The following is a 19524-nucleotide window of genomic DNA, read 5'->3' as shown; positions in this document are numbered from 1 at the left end:
TGGACGGACGGACGGACATGGGCGACGACAATATACGTCCATATGAGAATGTGGGCGTATAAAAATGATGGAGGCTCTGTGTGTGTTTTCTATCAGTTGGAATTAGAAATATGATCTAGGCCGGCCGTAACTCCCGTCTGCATAAGCCCAGTCGGTACAGAATAGTCGGGCGTAATTACACCCCATTTCATATCATCTGAGTTAACATTGACACCAATCGCTTAACTCCATATGAATATCCATAGCTCCACGCTAAATTTGAAAACCATATGTAGCCTTTTATAAAGGGTCATAAGGTTTTCGGCAATGCAAAGGAAGGGTGGCGGGGGATGTCGAATAACGCTGAATATAGACAGGGTTCGTCTTCTCATGACCCCAATGCTTTCTTTCTAAACTTAAGAGTAGGCCTATCTGTTAAAAACTATCGAGCTCACACGGATTTGGCCAAAGGGGGATAACTTTGGAACGAAATATATAAGAACGCTGGATGTTCATACGGTTTGACCTCTCATTAGGACCCCCAATGATTCCCATCAAATTTGGAAGGAGTTAGTTAAAAACTATAGCATATATCAATTTAAATAAATAATATTAGTGTTAGTCCGGTGGCTGAAGGGGGAGAATCGCCACCCGAGCTGTGAATTTATGATGAGACCAAGTTTTCTACACCTGTTTTTTTTCGTAGATTCTGAATCTGGGTGGTGATCAGGCGTTTGAGGGGGCGTGTTCGAGATATAGGGTGACCACTGTCTACAATCGGGGGAAATAAATAAATGATGATCATGTTATATATTAATAAAACATAAATTTCTAGGACCGTGCATCTCTAAAGAAAACAGCTGTCCATTGGCATCACAAACACTTATTTAAAGATGGTTATTTCTAGAAATTTATGTTTTATTAATATATAACATGATCATCATTTATACCATTTATGTCAACATAATCACATTTTCCCCAATTGTAGACATTGGACACCCCCCCCCCCCATATCTGGAAAACGCCCCCGAAAACGCCTGATCACCACCCAGATTCGGAATCTGCGCAAAAAAACTGGTCTAGAAAAAGATGGTCTCGTAAATTTACAGCTCGGGTGGCGATTACCCCCACCTTCACCCACCGGACTATGTGTAATACTGCTCTGTGGTGCTTCCACTTCCTATTATTGTTCATAAGTTTGTAAACGAATATAGAGATAAATTTATCACAGAATCCACATTTACGTATAAACTAATTGTAAGTTACAAACGATGCACGTCTGAAGAAATGTGTTTTTAATCTATATTTAAAAACTGATATATTAGAGCGTTCTTTTACATCATAAGGCAGTTTGTTCCATTCACAAGGAGATGTGTACCGTACTTAAAACGCTCGTTCATCAAAACGAGTTCTGGTCGTGGGGTAGATTAATTTATTTTGTGTTGATGATCTGAGCTTTCCGGAAGGTTTGTGTGGATGTATAAGTTCCGTGGGACAGGCTGGTGAATTTGGATTGTTGAGGCAGTTAAAAGTGAATATATTTATCTTTAAGGGCTATACGATATTTAAGAGTTGTCCGCGAGAAGACCAGGCAAAAATCGCAATAGGTGCTAGGATGGGGGGGGGGGGCGGAAGTTTTTGATCAGACTTATGGTATGACACCCCCTAGGGCCAAGAAGTGACATGCTGAAGTGTTTACAACCTGATGTCGTTATAAAGGACTGTACTGGAAATAGTCATTTTCTGGGTAGAATTTTGGTTTTTACATGTGTATTTATCTCCCAGGTTGCATTCTATGGTGCAATTTGAAAAAAACAAATCAGTCCCTACCAATTTTTTGGGAAATTCTTTTAGGGCACCATATTCACATTGTCAGTGCAGTACAGAAAAATATACATTGTAACTTTTTCTTTCATGGTCGCAAGCAGAATTTCTTCGGATGGTTTTGAAGAGCTAAGCACATAGTATTATGAATAGGTGTAAGAATATTGACCGGAATGCAACATACTTAAAATATAGAGCTTATTGAAAAGTGCTGAAAATAAGCTTTTGTGGTACATTGTTTTGCAAATTTAATTAGAGAAATAAATTTTTTGACTTGTATACGTTTTCATCATATCCATAGCCATCATTTGTACCATGTGGTATTGTATATAAGTGTATATAAGTGGATAAGCAACTCGGTGAGGGGGTGGGTCGGGGTCAATCATGCGGTTGGTGGTTCGAATCTCACTTTTAGGTGAATTTTTCATTTTTGTTTGGATTATTTTATTTAAAATAATGTCTATTTGAGAGTAATGGATATGTTTTGTTTAGATCATTTCATTGAGCACGTCGATACTCCAATGGAATCTCGTGGACAACTGCGGAAGCCAATTCCCGTCGGCGCCAGATGAACCATGAACGATTACAGGCCTTTTAAAGTATTTTTTCAAGACATTTTTATAAAACAGATACTAATGTATTTTAGGGCTGGTAGTAAACACCATATGAATGAAAAGAAACAAAAATTGTTAGGTTTTTTGAATGGCAGTTTTGATATATTTAGACTTAGAACTTATTAAATTTTTGGTTTTGTTTCGCCATAGATTGTAGTTATGATCATTTTTTCTCGTTTTTCGAGCGTTATTGATTTCTGAATTAAACCATCCTGGTTGTTTATGATTTTGTATTCGTTTTCGCTTTTTTTTAAGACCATAAATTGGAATATTTCATTCTATAACCGTATCCGGAGACTTTGTATACAGATGCCCCGTTATTGCTTGACTATTCTGAGTACACCTTGTTTGAGAATTAATAAGTTAAAATTGTAGACCATTGTTTGGGAATGTTCGGTTTAATATCACCCATAACATATATTGTAGCACAAATCAGAAATTTCCTCGATTCTGATTAGTCGAAAAGGCAAAAGGTTTTTTTCCCCCCCCAACATATTATTCTATTTTTTTTTTTTTTTCAATTTACCCGTCTGCATAAAAAAAAATCTTATTTTTAAAATCATATGCAAGTTAAATATCTTTAATAGCGTGTTTATCTGGTGTATCTTTAATTTTGACTTTTCTTATAGAATTAGGTTATATAATGATTATGTGCGTTTTTAATAATGTTCAGCTATACTTTTTGTTTGGAAAATGTATGTTTATCTCCATAAACTCTTCTACGTGGAAATATATGAAATACCTATCCACATCCATGTCTATTGGGACAGCCAACTGCGACATGGCAATATAACTGGCCCTGAAATCACAAAGCATTCTCAGACTATACATTATGCCAGAGCTAAATCTGTCTATAATTAACTTATCCAGACCATAATCCACTCTCGATGTCATCGCTAGCCTGCGATATTTACTGGATTAAAACCAGATATTCGATGATTAAATCAAAAAATGGATAATTGAGATTATATTTTTTATCGTACCGACTTTAGTAATGATGATCGAGGCTAGGCTTAAAATTCAATAGCTAAATTCTCGGTTCAGAGTGGATTAAATTGACTGAAACTTTCAGCGAATTCCCTTTACATTATCTAGTTTTTAACTATTATAGTGAAAACTGCCAGCTCTTTTTCTAATCTCCTATAATGTATCCTTAAGTTAAGAATTTACTCAACTTTCAATCACTGTTTATGAGAAACATCTTTGATCCAGAAACACAAAACAGTTTCATTTCGATTTTCTCGAAATTCGAATTCAACCTTCATTGTGGTGGAATGGTAATATAATATATGTAAGCAAAAAAACATGATTTATTGTACAATCAGGGGCCATAAACCCAAAAGTTAGGGTCTGGTATGCGCAAATAGCGAAAAGAACCGAGATCTCTGGGACATAAACAGATACATGTATACTCTTCAAAAAAAGTAGGGGATATTCAGAAACAATACAAAACTGCGGAAATGCACTGCTGTTTTTATTAGAGATAACCAGTGTATGTTAATAACCAGCCAATTGCCTACACATGAACATAAACAGTTCATATGGGCGGCTTATCTGACGGCCCCATTTCACCCGCAAAGAGATACACCATCAAAAGTGAAAATGGACATTTTTGATTTTTATCTTTATAATGGGTAATTGCTCCACCAATCCTCAGACATTCAGCAATTCGTCGTGGCATGCTCCTAATCAACCGTCCAATCACGATTTGAGGCAATCTGACACTCTTCTCTTGCAGTGCCACGGCCAATTCTTGCAGTGTTGTCGGTTGATGTTGACGAACACGTCTCCCGATCAAATTAAACGTAACACACTAAATCAAAGATACGCTAAACAGTAAATCTTACGCAAAAACTGATAGGAAAGCAAACATGGATAGATAAACCAGCACGCGGCAGTTTTCATCAACCCTTCCTTGAAGTGTCAAATTTGACAATGAACCCCTCCCACATGTATGGCGCTATTGTGTGTTGCAAGTGCAGCCCAGTGGTTCTGTTGGGGCAATAAGTTCTTCATCTGTGAACACACTCTCAAAGCATGTCAAGTGTCCATGACTATTTATCAGATCACAACCTGCATAGGTATTTGCATTTCAATATCCCCTACGTTTTTTGAAGAGTATAATTTAAGTTTCATCAAAATCTGATAACAATTGTGACTTCTATGCTATCCACAATCTTGGTATTGCATACTTTTACACTATTTGTGTACAAGGAGGGCCATTTTGTCTGGCCGTTTATTTCAAACCAATTTATTTCAATAATTCAATTGCCCATAGGGGACTTTGGCAGTGGGAGGAAACCGGAGGACCCAGAGAAAAGCCACGAGGTGGCACAGTCGACCCTATTATTTGTCACGTACAACCAAAGAATCGAAACCATGCCAGTTGACTCAATGATAGATCTTATGATACAGCACGCATGTGCTAACCATTGAGCTATCCAACCCCCCATTAGATAAAATAACCTTATCGGATAAAAATCGTGACCTGTTGACCCAATGACAGACCTTATGATATAGCGAGTATGTGCTAACCATTTGTTGTTGGACAGACAGGTGCAACGACAACATATGAAAACATGGGAAAATAAAAATGTTGATGCTTAAAACGTCACACCAAAAAAATCACACAAAGATACATGTATTAATAAAATTTCCTTTTATTGAGATTTTAAATGAATGTTTGTATGGGGATAAAATGTGTGAACTTGGGCTTTCATTGCCAAATTATTGGCCAAATTCTCACATCAGATTTATGGTACATTTTGTTTCAAAGAATGCCAATTACTATCATCTTAAATATAACTTGGGTATCATGTAGATGTGTGTTTTACTGGAAGTTTCTGTATCTAATGTTTAGTTTCAAACCACTGTTAGCAAATTGTTCAGATTCGTTTATATTCATAAAAAAATATTGGGTTCCTACTGTTGTTTAACAAGCGGTTGCCATGCAAGATATGATCACATATTGCAAGAGACAGACGGAGAACAAGCTCAAAAAGAGAAGCGATTTTTTGTACAATCAGGGTCCATAATCCACAAAGTTACAGTCTGATATGTGTGAATATCTACAGGAACCGAGATCTTCGGGATATAAACATATTTTTAAGTTTCATCAAAATCAGATAAAAATTGTGAACTCTAGCGGGTCCACAAACTTGGTATTACATACTTTTACACTATTTGCGTACAAGAAGTGGCCATTTTATCAGGCAGTTTCAGTTCGATTAAATGGTTTTTTTTAAATCGAATAAAAATTGTGACATCTAGAGGGTTCACACACTAAAAACACGATTTTCCTACAATCAGGGGCCATGATCCAGGAAGTTACGGTCCAATGACCAATATGTGTGAATATTGAAAGGAACCAAGATCTTTCAGATCTTAACATATATTTTATGTTTCATCAAAATCGGATCCTCTATAGAGGGTCCACAACCTTGATATTACATACTTTAAGTTTGAGTTATTATTAACTATATTTTAAATAACCAAATTAAGGACCCAGTCTACTCTTCATGATGTCTAAGGATAGTAGAGTTACCACTTAGTACTTACATAGTTTTATCAATTAGGGCACGAGAGACTCGTTCGTATTTCTGGCTTCGTTCTCGTTCCTGTCGTCTGCTACACTGAAGCAGTGGTAGATCATCTCGACTTTTACTTCTTGACTTTCATATTGCTTGGCGTTATCATGTATTGTGAAAGAGGTCACTCTCACAGGAGAACTACTCCTACTCAGATTCCGCAGTTGTTCTACTTACAACTGCCTCAGACTCATGGCCTTCAGCTCCTCTCAGGTGCTGACTTTTCAGTTTCGCAACAAAAAATTTCTACTGTCTAGCCATGCGTTGCCCCAGCTCGGTTCGACCATGAGTGGACTCCTGTACCCCCTTATTGCCAGAGATGTTATTGTTATTAAATATGTTATTTATATAATTGTTAATATTATATGTTGATATTTATTAAACCTGTTTCAATTAAATATGGGTTGATGTTAATTTGATGTTATTTAAACACTATCAGCGTACAATACGCGGACATTTTGTCCAGCAGTTTCGGTCAGATTTTCACAAAATTCGAACTCAATCATCATTATGGTGTTACGATGATATATTTGAAGGGTATTTTAAATCGGATAAAAACTGTGACCTCTATAGGGTCCACAAGCTAGAAACATGATTTTTCGTACAATCAGGGGCCATAATCCAGGAAGTTATAGTCCGATATGCGCTAATATCGAAAAGAACCAATATCTTTGGGTTAAAAACATACATTTCAACTTTCATCTTAATCAGATCAATATTGTGACCTCAGAGTGTCCACAAGCTAAAAACATGATTTTTTTGTACAATCAGGGGACATAATCGATGAATCTGCTGTCCGATACATGCCAATATCTTTGCAAGAAAAACCCATATTTCAAGTTTCATCAAAATCGGATAAAAATTGTGACATGTAGATTGTCCACAAACAAATTGTGGCGACGACTATATACGTCCACATGAAAATGTGGGCGTATAAAAACAGAAACTCCTGCTAAAACAGTACAACTAAATGATACCAGAGTTATAGTGTATTGTGATTTAAACATCAATTCTTTAAAATAAATAAATTTATGACATTTAAATAGACTGACAGACAAATTAAACAAATATTCCAGCCGAACAGTCAAGACTGGCAAACATGATTAAAACCTGAGCCCTGATGTGAACCAATGACAAATACACAAATAACACATGTCCACGATGAATGAATTTTTAAAATGTCTTCAACACGATCCTGTCTTACACTGATAATACAGAATCTTCCAATTTCACGTATCTCGAGTACGTATTTTATTTGAAACGATCTTGCCGTATCCTCCTCTTCCTTCATCAAAATCTGATCTGTATTCATCACGAACCTGTAAAACATAACAGCAGATGAAACAATCAAGAGTTTAGAAAATATGACGATGACTTCTTCTTGGACCAGGAATTGGAGTCCCAGTGCTTAAATGACACGGGTTTTAACATCATACGGTTGTGGGCTTATTCAATTGGGCATATGCCATACATTGTGCTATGGGAGAAAATTTGCCTGGACAACGGCCAATGTGAGCAAGGGACTTCTGTTTTTAGTTAATGACACAACATGTTACATACCGAGCCACTGCAACTCCCACTCCAAGTGCTCCTCCAAGTGGATCTCGGTGTTAATATGTGGCGGGGGTGCGTCGGAGGGAGGGATGCCCTTTGAATAAAGCCTTAGGCTCTGTCTATTCAAGTATATGATCGATATGAAACTAAACAAACTTGTAGCTTGGATAATTGCACATCAATTGACGGACTTTGATTTTTGAGAGGACATCACATTCCAAGATAGTTGTGATAACGTCATGCTCGTTTTCTGGTCAGGGAGCCACGGCAGCTAAGTGGGTAAGACACTGGCTCGCTAGCCTGGAGGTGGTGTGTTCGATCCCTGCATTGGCCAAAATAGTTCATCTGGATTTTCCTACAAGGCTTTCCCTTGTCAGTACGGAGGGCCTGACAAGGACAGCTGTCTAGTCATTCGGGTGGGACAAAAAAACGAGGTCCCGCGTATACATTGGCATGCACGTAAAAGATCCCTTGGGAGTTGGAATTCGATATAAGAGTAGGCCATAGTGCCGATGCCAGAGCAAAATTTCCATCTTCATTAGCCTAGTCGGAGCAGAACAGTAAGACGTAAACCCCATTTCCTTTCATTTCGTTTTCTGGTCTCATGCTGGTTTGGGGGTATTTAACCTCATAAGATAATGCTGTTCTGGGGTATTTAACCTCACAAAATAATGCTTGTGTTGGGTATTGAACCTCACAAAATAATGTCCCCCATCGAAATCCCAAAATAAATAGATGACACATTAATTAATCGCACATTTATTTTTTTCAAAAGTATCAAGCATTCAAACTGATTATCAACTATATACATGTACTAAGCTTCATCAATATCTATCAGATAGAATCAAGTTATCTTGTCACAAAGCATCAACTAATGAAATTGCTTACATGTAGCTCTGCTTAGCTTTAGCTCGAAATGTTAATCATTGAACTCAGTCAAGACATTCACCTAATGAACATCTACATCAAGTTTAAACATTCTACCTTAATTAAAAGCAGAGTTGTTATGTTCCAAAGTGTTGACCAATCAAATTGCTTATCGCTCCTTAGCCTAAGCAGAAAATTCTCATCATCGAACTTAGTCACGGTAATGATATTATGAATCTATACTCGGAGTTTCATCACTCTCACTAATTAAAACCAAAGTTATCGGGCCCCAAAGCATCAACCAATCAGATTGCTTATCTCTGCTTACCTTAAGCAGACAATGTTTATCATCGAACTCCATCAAAGCATTCAATAATTCACTTGCGCGTAGGAGTCTATAGCAGTGGGAGGAAACCGGAAGACCTGGAGAAAACACACAAGGTTGGACAACTGGCGAATCAAAACCACGCCAGTTGACTCAATGACAGACCTTATGATACAGCACGCACATGGATGCTAACCATTCGGCCATTCAACTCCCCCCCCCCCCCTTTAGATAAAATAACCTCCTACCTGCCCTCCACTTTTGCCTCGACCATATTGTCTTCCTTCCTTAAATCCAGCATCCCAGTCAGTTCTTATAATTCTGTCGTCCAGTCTCGTACCATTAACGTATCTTATAGCATTCTCTGCATCTTCTCGTGAATAATATCTTACAAGTTAACAAAAATAAAAATTTAAAGAGCTCATAAAATGGCCAAAGGGAATTCTATGTACTTATAGCCAGTTGTTACTATATACACAATGAGCCATCCCCACTCAAAGTCGTGAATAAACGAATGTGCCAATTATCGAAAACACTCTCCTCAAACGCCAGTGAAGTCACAGTGACCGAATGCATATTAGAAATGTTAATTCGGGATGTGTATTCGTTAACGGTTGACTGATTACTTAATCCCCTAATAAAACAAAACCTGTAACTACAGAATTTATTTTTTTTATATGAAATAATCGAAAAATTGGCACAGCTTAAAAGAGCAATTCAACTTTGGAATTTGTTTTATAAATGCCATAACCAAGACAGTCCCTGTAGCCATCATCCTGTATCAATTTGATCAGAATATATTAGAGTAAGTTCACTTTATACCTACAATAATATATGTTTTATCCGTATTTATCTCATGCAATGCACTCTTTTCGTAACGAAACATCAACAACACATATTCACATTTTCTCTAGCAGTGCTATAATTTAGAACAAATCAAAATGAGAATAGTCCATTAACTTCCATACATTAGTAATCTACATTTTGTTTATTATAACTTTTATGAGAATAACTTCTATTAATCTCATCAATCAAATTAACACTTTAGTTGTCAGGAGATTAAGATTGTTGATTGGGTAAGTTTAGTTTGTTGCAGGTTAATTGAAGTGCGCCATCGATCAACACCTCGTGTGTATACAGTGATAAGACGTGCAGTCCCTGTGATGTCATGCGCCAATCAAGCATAATCAAAAAACTTAAAAGTGTTTAGAGGGTCTGACACATAAACGGAAATGTATGGAATAAATTTAATCAGATTAGTCTGGGATCCCAGTGAGATTTAATCAAAATATTGAGTCCAAAAGGTTTGAGGTCTACAACACATATTTTACCCCTAGATCATTTTGGAAAGCCAAGTCTTAAGTTTTGTAACCTGTGCATATACCAGGGAGCACTCCCCCTAACCCTCCCATATTTAATGGGAGTTAAAATTCAATGTCCATCTACATTTTTTTTGCAAGCGTTTCACACATAACACTAAGAAACAGAATGCATGACTTAAGAGCATACAATGTTGTGCTAATGCTACTTAAGAGCTTAATTAATTAGCACTAATTAGTGACCGTAATTAAAATTTAAAGTTCATAACTGAAACAAAGCCTAAAAGCTAGCTAACCAAGTCATGAAACCAAAAATATCACTTAAGAGCGACAAAAGTTGAACAAACTTTGCTTAAGGTCAAAGGTCACTAATGAATGACCATAATTAAAATTTAGAGTCCATAACTGAAACAAAGCCTAAAAGCTAGCTAACCAAATCAGGAAACCAAAAATATCACTTAAGAGTGACAAAAGTTGAACAAACCTTGCTTAAGAGTGGTTCAAAGGTGACAAGGGTCAAAGGTCAAATTTTAAGTCACAAAATGACGTTTGAGTGGATTTGATTAAATTGTCTTGTCCGTGATTATTTTTCTTTCTAACAACATTTCTATGAGTTTAACTGCACAAAATGACTGCTTAAGAGCATGAAATGCTGTACTAATGCTACTTAAGAGCTAATTAATTATTACTAATTTGTGACCATAATTAAAATTGATTACTTTGAGATTAAAAATTAATACGATTCTTAAAATGGTGTTTGTGTTTTATTTGAGTACAACGAATTATGACAATAGGTAGATATTGATAATTAAAACACGTTTTTTTTGTGTCTCACGAATTACAACACCATTTACGACATCCAAACCTTTAACATTGGTCTGGGTGCCCCATTTACGGCAAATATACAAATTTAAAGACCGTAGAACTGTAAAATGAATAGACCTAAACAACTTCAAAATATAAATAAACAAAATACCAATACTTCTTTCTTTAAACTAATTTGGGATGATAGGGTCTACTACGGCACACAGAAATAAATTATGCCGTGGTAGACATGGTCTGCATCAGCTTTTACCATGGCTTTGCCGTTTGCCGTGGTAAATTCAGAGCGCTGAGTTTGTGTACAGAGAAGGACGAAGGGGTTTAAATACGGCTGGGCGGCTTTCTTCGATTATTTCTTTGTGTTGAGTGGCAAAAAAAAGTGCCGTCCGGCTTGGCTACATCCTTGTATTTATCGCGTATTAAGCCGTGAGAAACTTGATATTTTAGTGAAAATGCAAATGGAGCATGAGGACTTTAAATGCTTTTCCTTTTATATGATCCACTGAACATCCCCGCAAAGCTGAAAGATGTCTGTCAAAATCCCTGTAGACTCCAAGAAATTGTGGATGGACGACAAATTTAGAAAGAGAGAGGAATACGGTATAGCATCCACTTGACTCAAAGTATGTCATTTTGGTTCATTTAATTGCAATAATTTGCTTGTGAGTAGGGGGTCTTTAGCTGTGGGGGGAACCGGAATACCCAGAGAAAATCTATGAGTTTGGACAGATGAGTCTACTCATTGTCAGGGAATCGGCACCGTGCCACTTGGCTCAATGACAGACCGGATGATCCAACACACTTGCTACCCCCCACCCACCCCGGATGGATGACAAACAGATGATGATTTGTCAACATTATAAACAATCCGATTAAAGTACAAAGGTTATATGAGCGGCTTTTAACCCTATGATGTCAGACATTTGATTAACTAATCAGCGGTGATGTTTCTAGTGGGTTACCCATAGTACCGTGCTAAAAACTCTTTGTAACAAACCGTTTCATTGGCTAATCCCTCACATCATCCTGAACACGGGTTATATAACAACTCCTCCAGATCCTAGTGTAGAAAAGACAAGTAAAATGAAATTTTGAACTATAAAAAAATGAAACGAAATAGGATCTGTGTTTTAATCAAATTGCATTATAAAGGCACCTGACACGTCCAAATTTGATCACTTGTCAACATTGAAAGGATACTCAACAAAGCAGAATCCACATGGTGTTTTCCTGACTTTATCTAGGCCCATTATAACTCTCTTTACGTCACCAGCTCGGCTAAATAAATCAAATATCTGTTCTTCTGTTGTGTAGAATGATAAATTACCAACATACAGAGTAGTTGATAATAATAAGAGATGATCTTGATCGTTTCGGCTTCCCTGTGTATAGAAATAAACGAGAGAAATGAGATTGATGGTCAACATCCACTCAACGGAAGTTGTAACCAACTCCACCATAATTTAACTCATATCACAATAATTTATCGATATTTGATAATATACATGTTCTGTTCTTTATGTTAAATTGTCATTTTGAAATTAAAATTGTAATGTTTTTGTGTCAAAATTCCCTCTCAAAATTCGATTTCAAAGCAAGTTTGAAATATGTATCCAAGGGACAAACGAAAACAATGAGAGTCTTTCTTGCTTTGATCTCCCATTTATTTCAGGGTTTTTTCCCGGAACTATTAAAAAAAAGAGTAGGGCCTAAGGTTTACAGAATATTATTCATCATGCATATAAAAAGAGAGAAAAAACAATAAAAATGTTTTATTCAAAATACTGGTTGTTTTGGGTAAATCTATAGACCCCGAAATCGCTGCTTTGGAAACTGCATTTTTAGGAACATTTTTGAAACAGAATCGTTACGATTTTAAATTAAAAATGCCAATTTAGCATAGAGAACAGTATATATAATCAAATATGAATGTAGACATAAATTATTATTATATGAGTTGAAATAATGGGTGGATTTGGGTAAATCGTGTTACCATATAATCCTACCTGACGAGGGTTGTGGTCATTACAGCGTTCTGCCGTATATAATGGCCATACATTTTGGTCATAACGGCAAAACATTTTGGTCATAATGCCCAAACAATATTAATTCCAACTAGTAATAAATGTGTTGTTTGTAGAAAAATTGGCAGGAAAAATCAACAGGCTATTGACAGTGATATTTACAAGAAAAGAGGCGAGGAGTAATTAATCAACTGATTGGCTAATCCCTAATTAAGTACTTCACACCCCTCTATTCTGATCAGGTAACAGCAGCTGAACATTAATCCAGGTTTTAGAAACAGCCCTAACAACATGTAATCCATTTAGACCAGAGTTATTGAAGAAGTGGCTCTATAAATTGGTAAATTTTCTTTATGACAAAACACAACTTCTACCACTTCACTCAGCTTTAATGTTTGAGGGTAAATTTTGTCGTTAATTTTTTTAAAAATAGTAGAGCCCAACAAGTCGTTTAGCAGAAGGGGACGTATTTATAACAGCATGTTGTGTTGCACATACTGACACTAGCGAGGTAAGCAAGGTCTTATTTTCTCACTAAAATGTTCCTTTACATTGTTCAGGCATTCACAGAGACTGACACCCGACCGTTTAGCAGTAAAAAGTTGCCCTTAAAATTGACTGGGGCCGATTTTATTTTCCACAAGGATTCAATAGGTCGGTTCCTGACATACAGGGTGAGGTAATGAGACTTACGTTCAGAGCAGAACTACTCTTTGTCCATAACCCTGTGCCGCGGGTACAAATCATCTTTTAAATAGAAACATTACAAACTTGGCCCAACATTTCAGAACAGAAGAGGTCTCACGTTGATGTCATGAAGGCACGGCTAAATTGTAGAACAGCCAATCAAGATGCCCAATTAAAGACATGTGAGTAATGGCAATGCACCGCAACTATGAATCATTGAATGTACCACTGACCAGGCACGGTCGCGTCGAATTACCCAATAACACCCAATAACTGTCCAATAACACCCAATAACTGCCCAACAACACCCAATAACGGCCCAGTAACACCCAATAACTCCAAAATAACAACCAATAACTACAAAATGTTGACTTTGGAAACACAAAATAACAATTTAGTTGAATTTAAGAAGCATCGCTGCTTTGTGTCCAAATCGGAGTTTCATGCTCACTCGCCTGAAGGGAGATAACTCGTATATGTGATTTTTGTTGACAAGAAATTAATAACACCCAAAAACTGCTCAATAACTGCCCAATAACACCAAATTGTTGACTTTGGAAATACAAAATAACAATTTAGTTGAATTTAAAAGCCTTGCAACGTTGAGCCCAAATCAGAGTTTTATGCTCACTCGCCTAAAGGGAGATAACTTGTGTATGTGATTTTTGTTTACAAGAAATTAATGTTTGCTTTCGTTGCAATTCGTTTTAATTATACATGATAGGAAAAATCCCCAAGTTGAGTATCCTTGCGGATCATGTTTGAAAGAAACTCGCGATATTCAAAGCTTATATTGTGAAGTATGTCAACGTTGGTGCCATTCAGATTGTGAGAAAGTAGATACTACAAAACGCCGGCTATGATTATCAATCCGCCTGTATACACTGCCATAAATAGTATACCTATACTATAGATAACGTTCACTAGTTAATTGTCATTGTAAAAGGTAACAAATCACATACAATCACACATCCAACAAACATAATAAACTATGATAACATGAGAATGAGAATTTATTTATTTCAAAACAAGTTACGATGTCGATGACCGAAAGTTACAATCGACACAATTTGCAATTATAAATAAATAAATAAATATAGCTATAATATTAAATTGTTTATTGCACTATAATCTACCATAATATGTTTCATGCATATAATTACTGTTTTAATAAACTATTAATCAATATCTAATTACAATACATTACATTGCAACGAAAGCAGGGGCACCGGAACCCGGGTACCAGGGTATACAAATGGTACCCTGCCCTTTTCTGGGGTATACATGTATACCCATGCCCTAATGATGAATGTTTTCAACCTTGCGACATCTGAAAACCTGGATTAGGTCCACAATGTCTGAGAATTCTCCGAACAATCGACTATGGACGAAATAGATATTGTGAAAATATTACCTGAATTTATTGTTTCGCTCGATTATAGTCTCATTATAGTGCCTCGTCAACACTTGCTCCTGAATATGAGCTCTTGCAAGAATCGTGTCTCTAAATCTACTGTCTCGTTCAAAAAGCTTATTCTATTTTCTTGATGAAGATCGGTGTATTGAAGGTCAAATTAAAAATAATTTTTTATGAGATGAATTGCTCATGATACGAGAATTGTGAATAATCAGCCTTTTGTCTCTTTCATTATCATGTATTTTAAAGGGTTTTATGTTGGAATTTGGAATACTAGAGGCGCTCTATCTTTTGGTACCCTGGCCCTCGTCAGGTAGCGCCCTTGTGCGTAGAATGTTTGGCAGTTAATTAGAATTTCTTTACAGACTAATTATTTTATTATCTTTATAATATTTTCATATGAAACATTTTTAAATATGTGTATGTTTTAATAAAATATTGGTTTGTAAAGCAATTAAAATTAACAGCCAAGTATCTCGTTATCTCGTCAGGTAGCGCCTTTGTGCGTAGAATGTTTGGCAGTTAATTAGAATTTCTTTACAGACTAATCGTTATGTCGTCGGGTAGCGCATTTTTGCGCTAAATTATTGGAAGTTCATTTGTATTTCATGAAAAACTATAGCGGGGACATCTCTAATAACGTTTTGTTATTGCAACCGCCTGACGATACCAATGGAGGGGTTGAAATAGTTATTCCATATTTGATGCCCATGTATAATTAAAACGAATTGCAACGAAAGCATACATTAATTTCTTGTAAACAAAAATCAGGAGAGTGAGCGTAAAACTCTGATTTGGGCTCAATGTTGCGAGGCTTTTAAATTCAACTAAATTGTTATTTTGTATTTCCGAAGTCAACAATTTGGTGTTATTGGGCAGTTATTGGGTGTTATTGGGCAGTTATTGGGTGTTATTAATTTCTTGTCAACAAAAATCACATATACGAGTTATCTCCCTTTAGACGAGTGAGCGTGAAACTCCGATTTGGACACAAAGCAGCGATGCTTCTTAGATTCAACTAAATTGTTATTTTGTGTTTCCAAAGTCAACATTTTGTAGTTATTGGTTGTTATTTTGGTGTTATTGGGTGTTATTTTGGAGTTATTGGGTGTTATTGGGCAGTTATTGGGTGTTATTGGGTAATTCGACGCACGTACAGTAGTACCGGTGGCAGTAGCTACACTGTTTGATTAACTTATTAACCGATAATATTGGCAGTTATGCAAAAGCTGTGTCGCAACATTGGAACGGTTATGTTTAATAAGTCCCAATAGTATAAAATTATCTTATTTTTAAGATGTTACATGCATTTATAAAGAAATTAAGATTGCCAGGTGAAACTATACTAATTACTATGGCATCACTCATCAAAAATATCTCAACGTTTTTATTTGGTTTTTAGCGACCTTCTCGTAGCTAATCCCATACCCATACGTCTTTTCATCCATTATATTTACCTTAAAGTGTTGATCTCTATATGTGCTTATTTGAACTGACGCTGTTTGGCCCTTACTGCGCAAATTCAGCGACTTGGACATCTTTAATTATTCACTTTCAGCCAAATTGTACTTTCGCGATTCTTACTTTTGCTTTATTGTGTGAGATTAGAAAACAACGCCATCTATATATACTCTCAAATCAACGTGTCTGTTTCAAATTCTTGTTTGGTTATTTAGAAAAGAAAAACCCAAGGAGGTTTGAAATAAAGGCAAACTTTAGCTTATGCTAGAAATTATATTGTAAACACCTCTTCAAAATGAAATACAGCCAAAAGAATGGTGTTGCCAATGTTCACGGCCCGTTCGGTTTGGAGAGTAGACCCTATTCTCGGAGGATAACTCTGAATAATAAATAAAGTAAACAACCACACCGAAAAAAATTAAACCTCTTCACAGACTGAAATCATGGGGAATTTGTTAATTGTTTTAATTATTTTGAGGTTTCTGTTGGTGCTTTCACCCCAGATTGGTTATATCCACCCTGATGAATTTTTTCAGACTATCGAAATTGCAGCAGGTGAACTAATTTTCACAGTTTGTTTGTCATCAGTTTATTTATTAGGGGACCGTAATTTTAACGCAAGCTGAACTGAAGTGAAATTTCAAATAGTGTTAAGCCTAAGGCTAAGGGAAAATGCCAAACTGTTATATGGTGACATTACCTTGAAGGCCATGTTCTGCGTTAGTTTAGTTCTGAACATAAGTCTTCTTATCCTCGATACTCGACCGGTACGTTCAGGAACCTGCCTGTTGTATTGGCTTCATGTCTTAATTGTCAAAACTTTTATACTTTCCTGCATATATATTTTATTGGGCATTTTTTTTTACATCTAAACGGTGGCATGTCAGTCCCTGTGAATGCCTGTAAAGACATTTCAGTGAGAAAATAAGATCTTGCTTTCCCTACATGTAGATAGAGCCAGCTGCGACAGACCACACTGACAGGTACCCTCCTGTCATATATCTTGGGCCTCGCCATCAAGGACCCTTGATAGTTTGAATACGATATAAGAGTAAGCCGTAGCACACTGTAGGACACATGCCCATCTTCGTTAGCCCAGTCAGTAGTAGGACATTTAAACCCCATTTCATTCATTAGGCTGGTTGCTGCAGCTAAGTAGGACATTAAACCCCATTTCATTCATTAGGCTGGTTGCTGCAACTAAGTAGGACATTAAACCCTATTTCATTTTATTTACTTTCAAGTGATTTTCTGAACACAGATATTTATGACAGCTTAGATTCTAAATTATTTTCTAATTTTAGGTGATATTCTGAACACAGATGTATTTAGAGCTTGGGAGTTTAATTCAACCATGCCACTGAGGAGTATTTCTTTTCCATATATCATTGGTGGACTGCCTTTTGTTGCGTTAAAATACCTCCAAGACAATTCATACATCAACATCACTTCCTATTGGCTGTTGGTACTACCACGAATCTGGATGACAGTACTGTCTCTAATTACTGATTATTCTGTACATGTCATGAGTAAAACATTTGAGTTCGATTCCAACCTGGCAATGAAAATATATGCCAGTTCGTACATTACTCTCGTGTACATGACCAGAACTTTTTCAAATTCATTGGAATCAGTTCTCTTGGCCGTATTTTTTATTGTACTTCTAAAAATCACAGTGGTGCCAGAAAATAAACGTAAGGAAAGCAAATCCAAAAATGATCAAAATCCACATTTGAAACCATTATCAGAATGTTCTGTTTTTTTCATGGGAATCTTAACAACTGTTGGTATATTTAATAGACCCACATACTTGTTATTTCTTCTCTTACCTGCAGCATTATGGTTTTTAATACTCATCAAGCCAATGTCGTTTCCATTTGTCGTCAACCATCTTTTAAAAATTACGATTATGGGAGTACTAGGTGTCCTAATTGCCTGCACTTTCTTTGTTGGTGTTGATACGCAGTATTATCGACCGGATACAATTAAAAACATTTTTTCTGAGTCATCATTATGTATGAACAATGATTTCATTCAGATGTTCCATTGTTTTAAAGATTTATTTTTTACTTTAATCATTGCACCGTACAATTTCCTGTTATACAATACCAAAAGTGAGAATTTAGCCAAACACGGACTTCATTCCCGATTTCTGCACATCTTGGTGAATCTTCCATTATTAATAGGACCTCTGATTCTGCCGATATTTTACACTGTGATTTCCATGATTTTATCGGCTGTTCGAGAGAAATTTAAGACAGATATAAGGATTGTGTATCTGGCAATCGTGTTTATATCCCCTGTTTTGTTATTATCTATTTTTGTACATCAAGAACCAAGATTTTTAATTCCAATTGTTCCTGTAGGTTGTGTCCTAGTTTCAGGAATTCTCGGAACAAAGAAGGGAAGAAAGTTGTTATGGAGTGTTTGGATCGTCTTCAATGTGCTCATGACATTATTCTACGGATATTTGCATCAAGGTGGCATTGTTCCATCCCTCCTGGAAGCCAACGATGAAGTAGCAATTTCCAAACAACCCACAGACCATTATTTAGTATTTTATAAAACATATATGCCACCTAGATATTTGGTAACGTCTAACAGAATTAAAGTAATTGATTTTGGAAGTTCTTCACTGAACGAATTGTCTAATACTATACATGATTTACGATCAAGATCTGCTAATAGTTCCATTCAGGTTTTTGCACCTGCAACAGTATTTGATGAATTAAAGCCACACCTGACCACAGATTTCAAAATGGATCTAATTTGTCCACATCTATCAACAGAAAATCCACCTGACTTTATGAAGATCATCAAAACATTCGATAAAATTAACCAGCATTTATCAGAACTATGCATTCATATCATTGTGTTAGGAAAAAACTAAATAATTCAAAAATCCCCTGTCAACAGTGAATAATGCAAAATGGTATAACTTTCGGTTTGACTTGATATAAAGGAGGTAATTCCATTGAATGATGCCAAAATTACTGATATGGAGGCAGACCACTATTAAATTTCACCATCTCGGTACCTACAAA

The 19524-nt window shown here is 36.2% G+C and overlaps 2 protein-coding genes across 2 annotated transcripts; one reads left to right on the top strand and one right to left on the bottom strand.

The window, feature by feature from the left end:
* Positions 1–5059: 5059 nt before the first annotated feature.
* On the bottom strand, positions 5060–16635 carry LOC126828207 (nuclear cap-binding protein subunit 2). Its single transcript, XM_050557845.2, has 4 exons — positions 16477–16635; positions 12092–12273; positions 8999–9137; positions 5060–7323 (listed from the first exon to the last, which is right to left on the bottom strand). Exons 1-4 carry the CDS (start codon positions 16555–16557, stop codon positions 7234–7236), a joined length of 492 nt encoding a protein of 163 aa, XP_050413802.1. The 5' UTR covers positions 16558–16635; the 3' UTR covers positions 5060–7233.
* Positions 16636–16865: 230 nt separating this feature from the next.
* LOC126828202 (GPI mannosyltransferase 4) lies at positions 16866–19524 on the top strand. Its single transcript, XM_050557832.2, has 2 exons — positions 16866–17035; positions 17785–19524. The coding sequence occupies exons 1-2, from the start codon at positions 16924–16926 to the stop codon at positions 19368–19370; spliced, it is 1698 nt and encodes a 565-aa protein (XP_050413789.1). The 5' UTR covers positions 16866–16923; the 3' UTR covers positions 19371–19524.

This window comes from Patella vulgata, chromosome 1 (genome assembly GCF_932274485.2).
Source record: "Patella vulgata chromosome 1, xgPatVulg1.2, whole genome shotgun sequence".
Lineage (NCBI taxonomy): Eukaryota > Metazoa > Mollusca > Gastropoda > Patellidae > Patella > Patella vulgata.
The sequence above is the reverse complement of the archived record's forward strand: the minus strand, read 5'-3'. Positions and strand labels throughout refer to the sequence as shown.

What these genes read in the sequence shown, in the direction of transcription:
- LOC126828207 (XM_050557845.2), bottom strand. Translation starts at nt 16,557, where the DNA reads ATGTCCAAGTCGCTGAATTTGCGCAGTAAGGGCCAAACAGCGTCAGTT. An exon ending in ATAGAGATCAACACTTTAAG is followed by an intron (nt 12,274 to 16,476) that starts GTAAATATAATG and finishes TTCTATACACAG; the next exon opens with GGAAGCCGAAACGATCAAGA. An exon ending in GAGGCAAAAGTGGAGGGCAG is followed by an intron (nt 7,324 to 8,998) that starts GTAGGAGGTTAT and finishes TATGTTTTACAG; the next exon opens with GTTCGTGATGAATACAGATC.
- LOC126828202 (XM_050557832.2), top strand. Translation starts at nt 16,924, where the DNA reads ATGGGGAATTTGTTAATTGTTTTAATTATTTTGAGGTTTCTGTTGGTG. An exon ending in GACTATCGAAATTGCAGCAG is followed by an intron (nt 17,036 to 17,784) that starts GTGAACTAATTT and finishes TTCTAATTTTAG; the next exon opens with GTGATATTCTGAACACAGAT.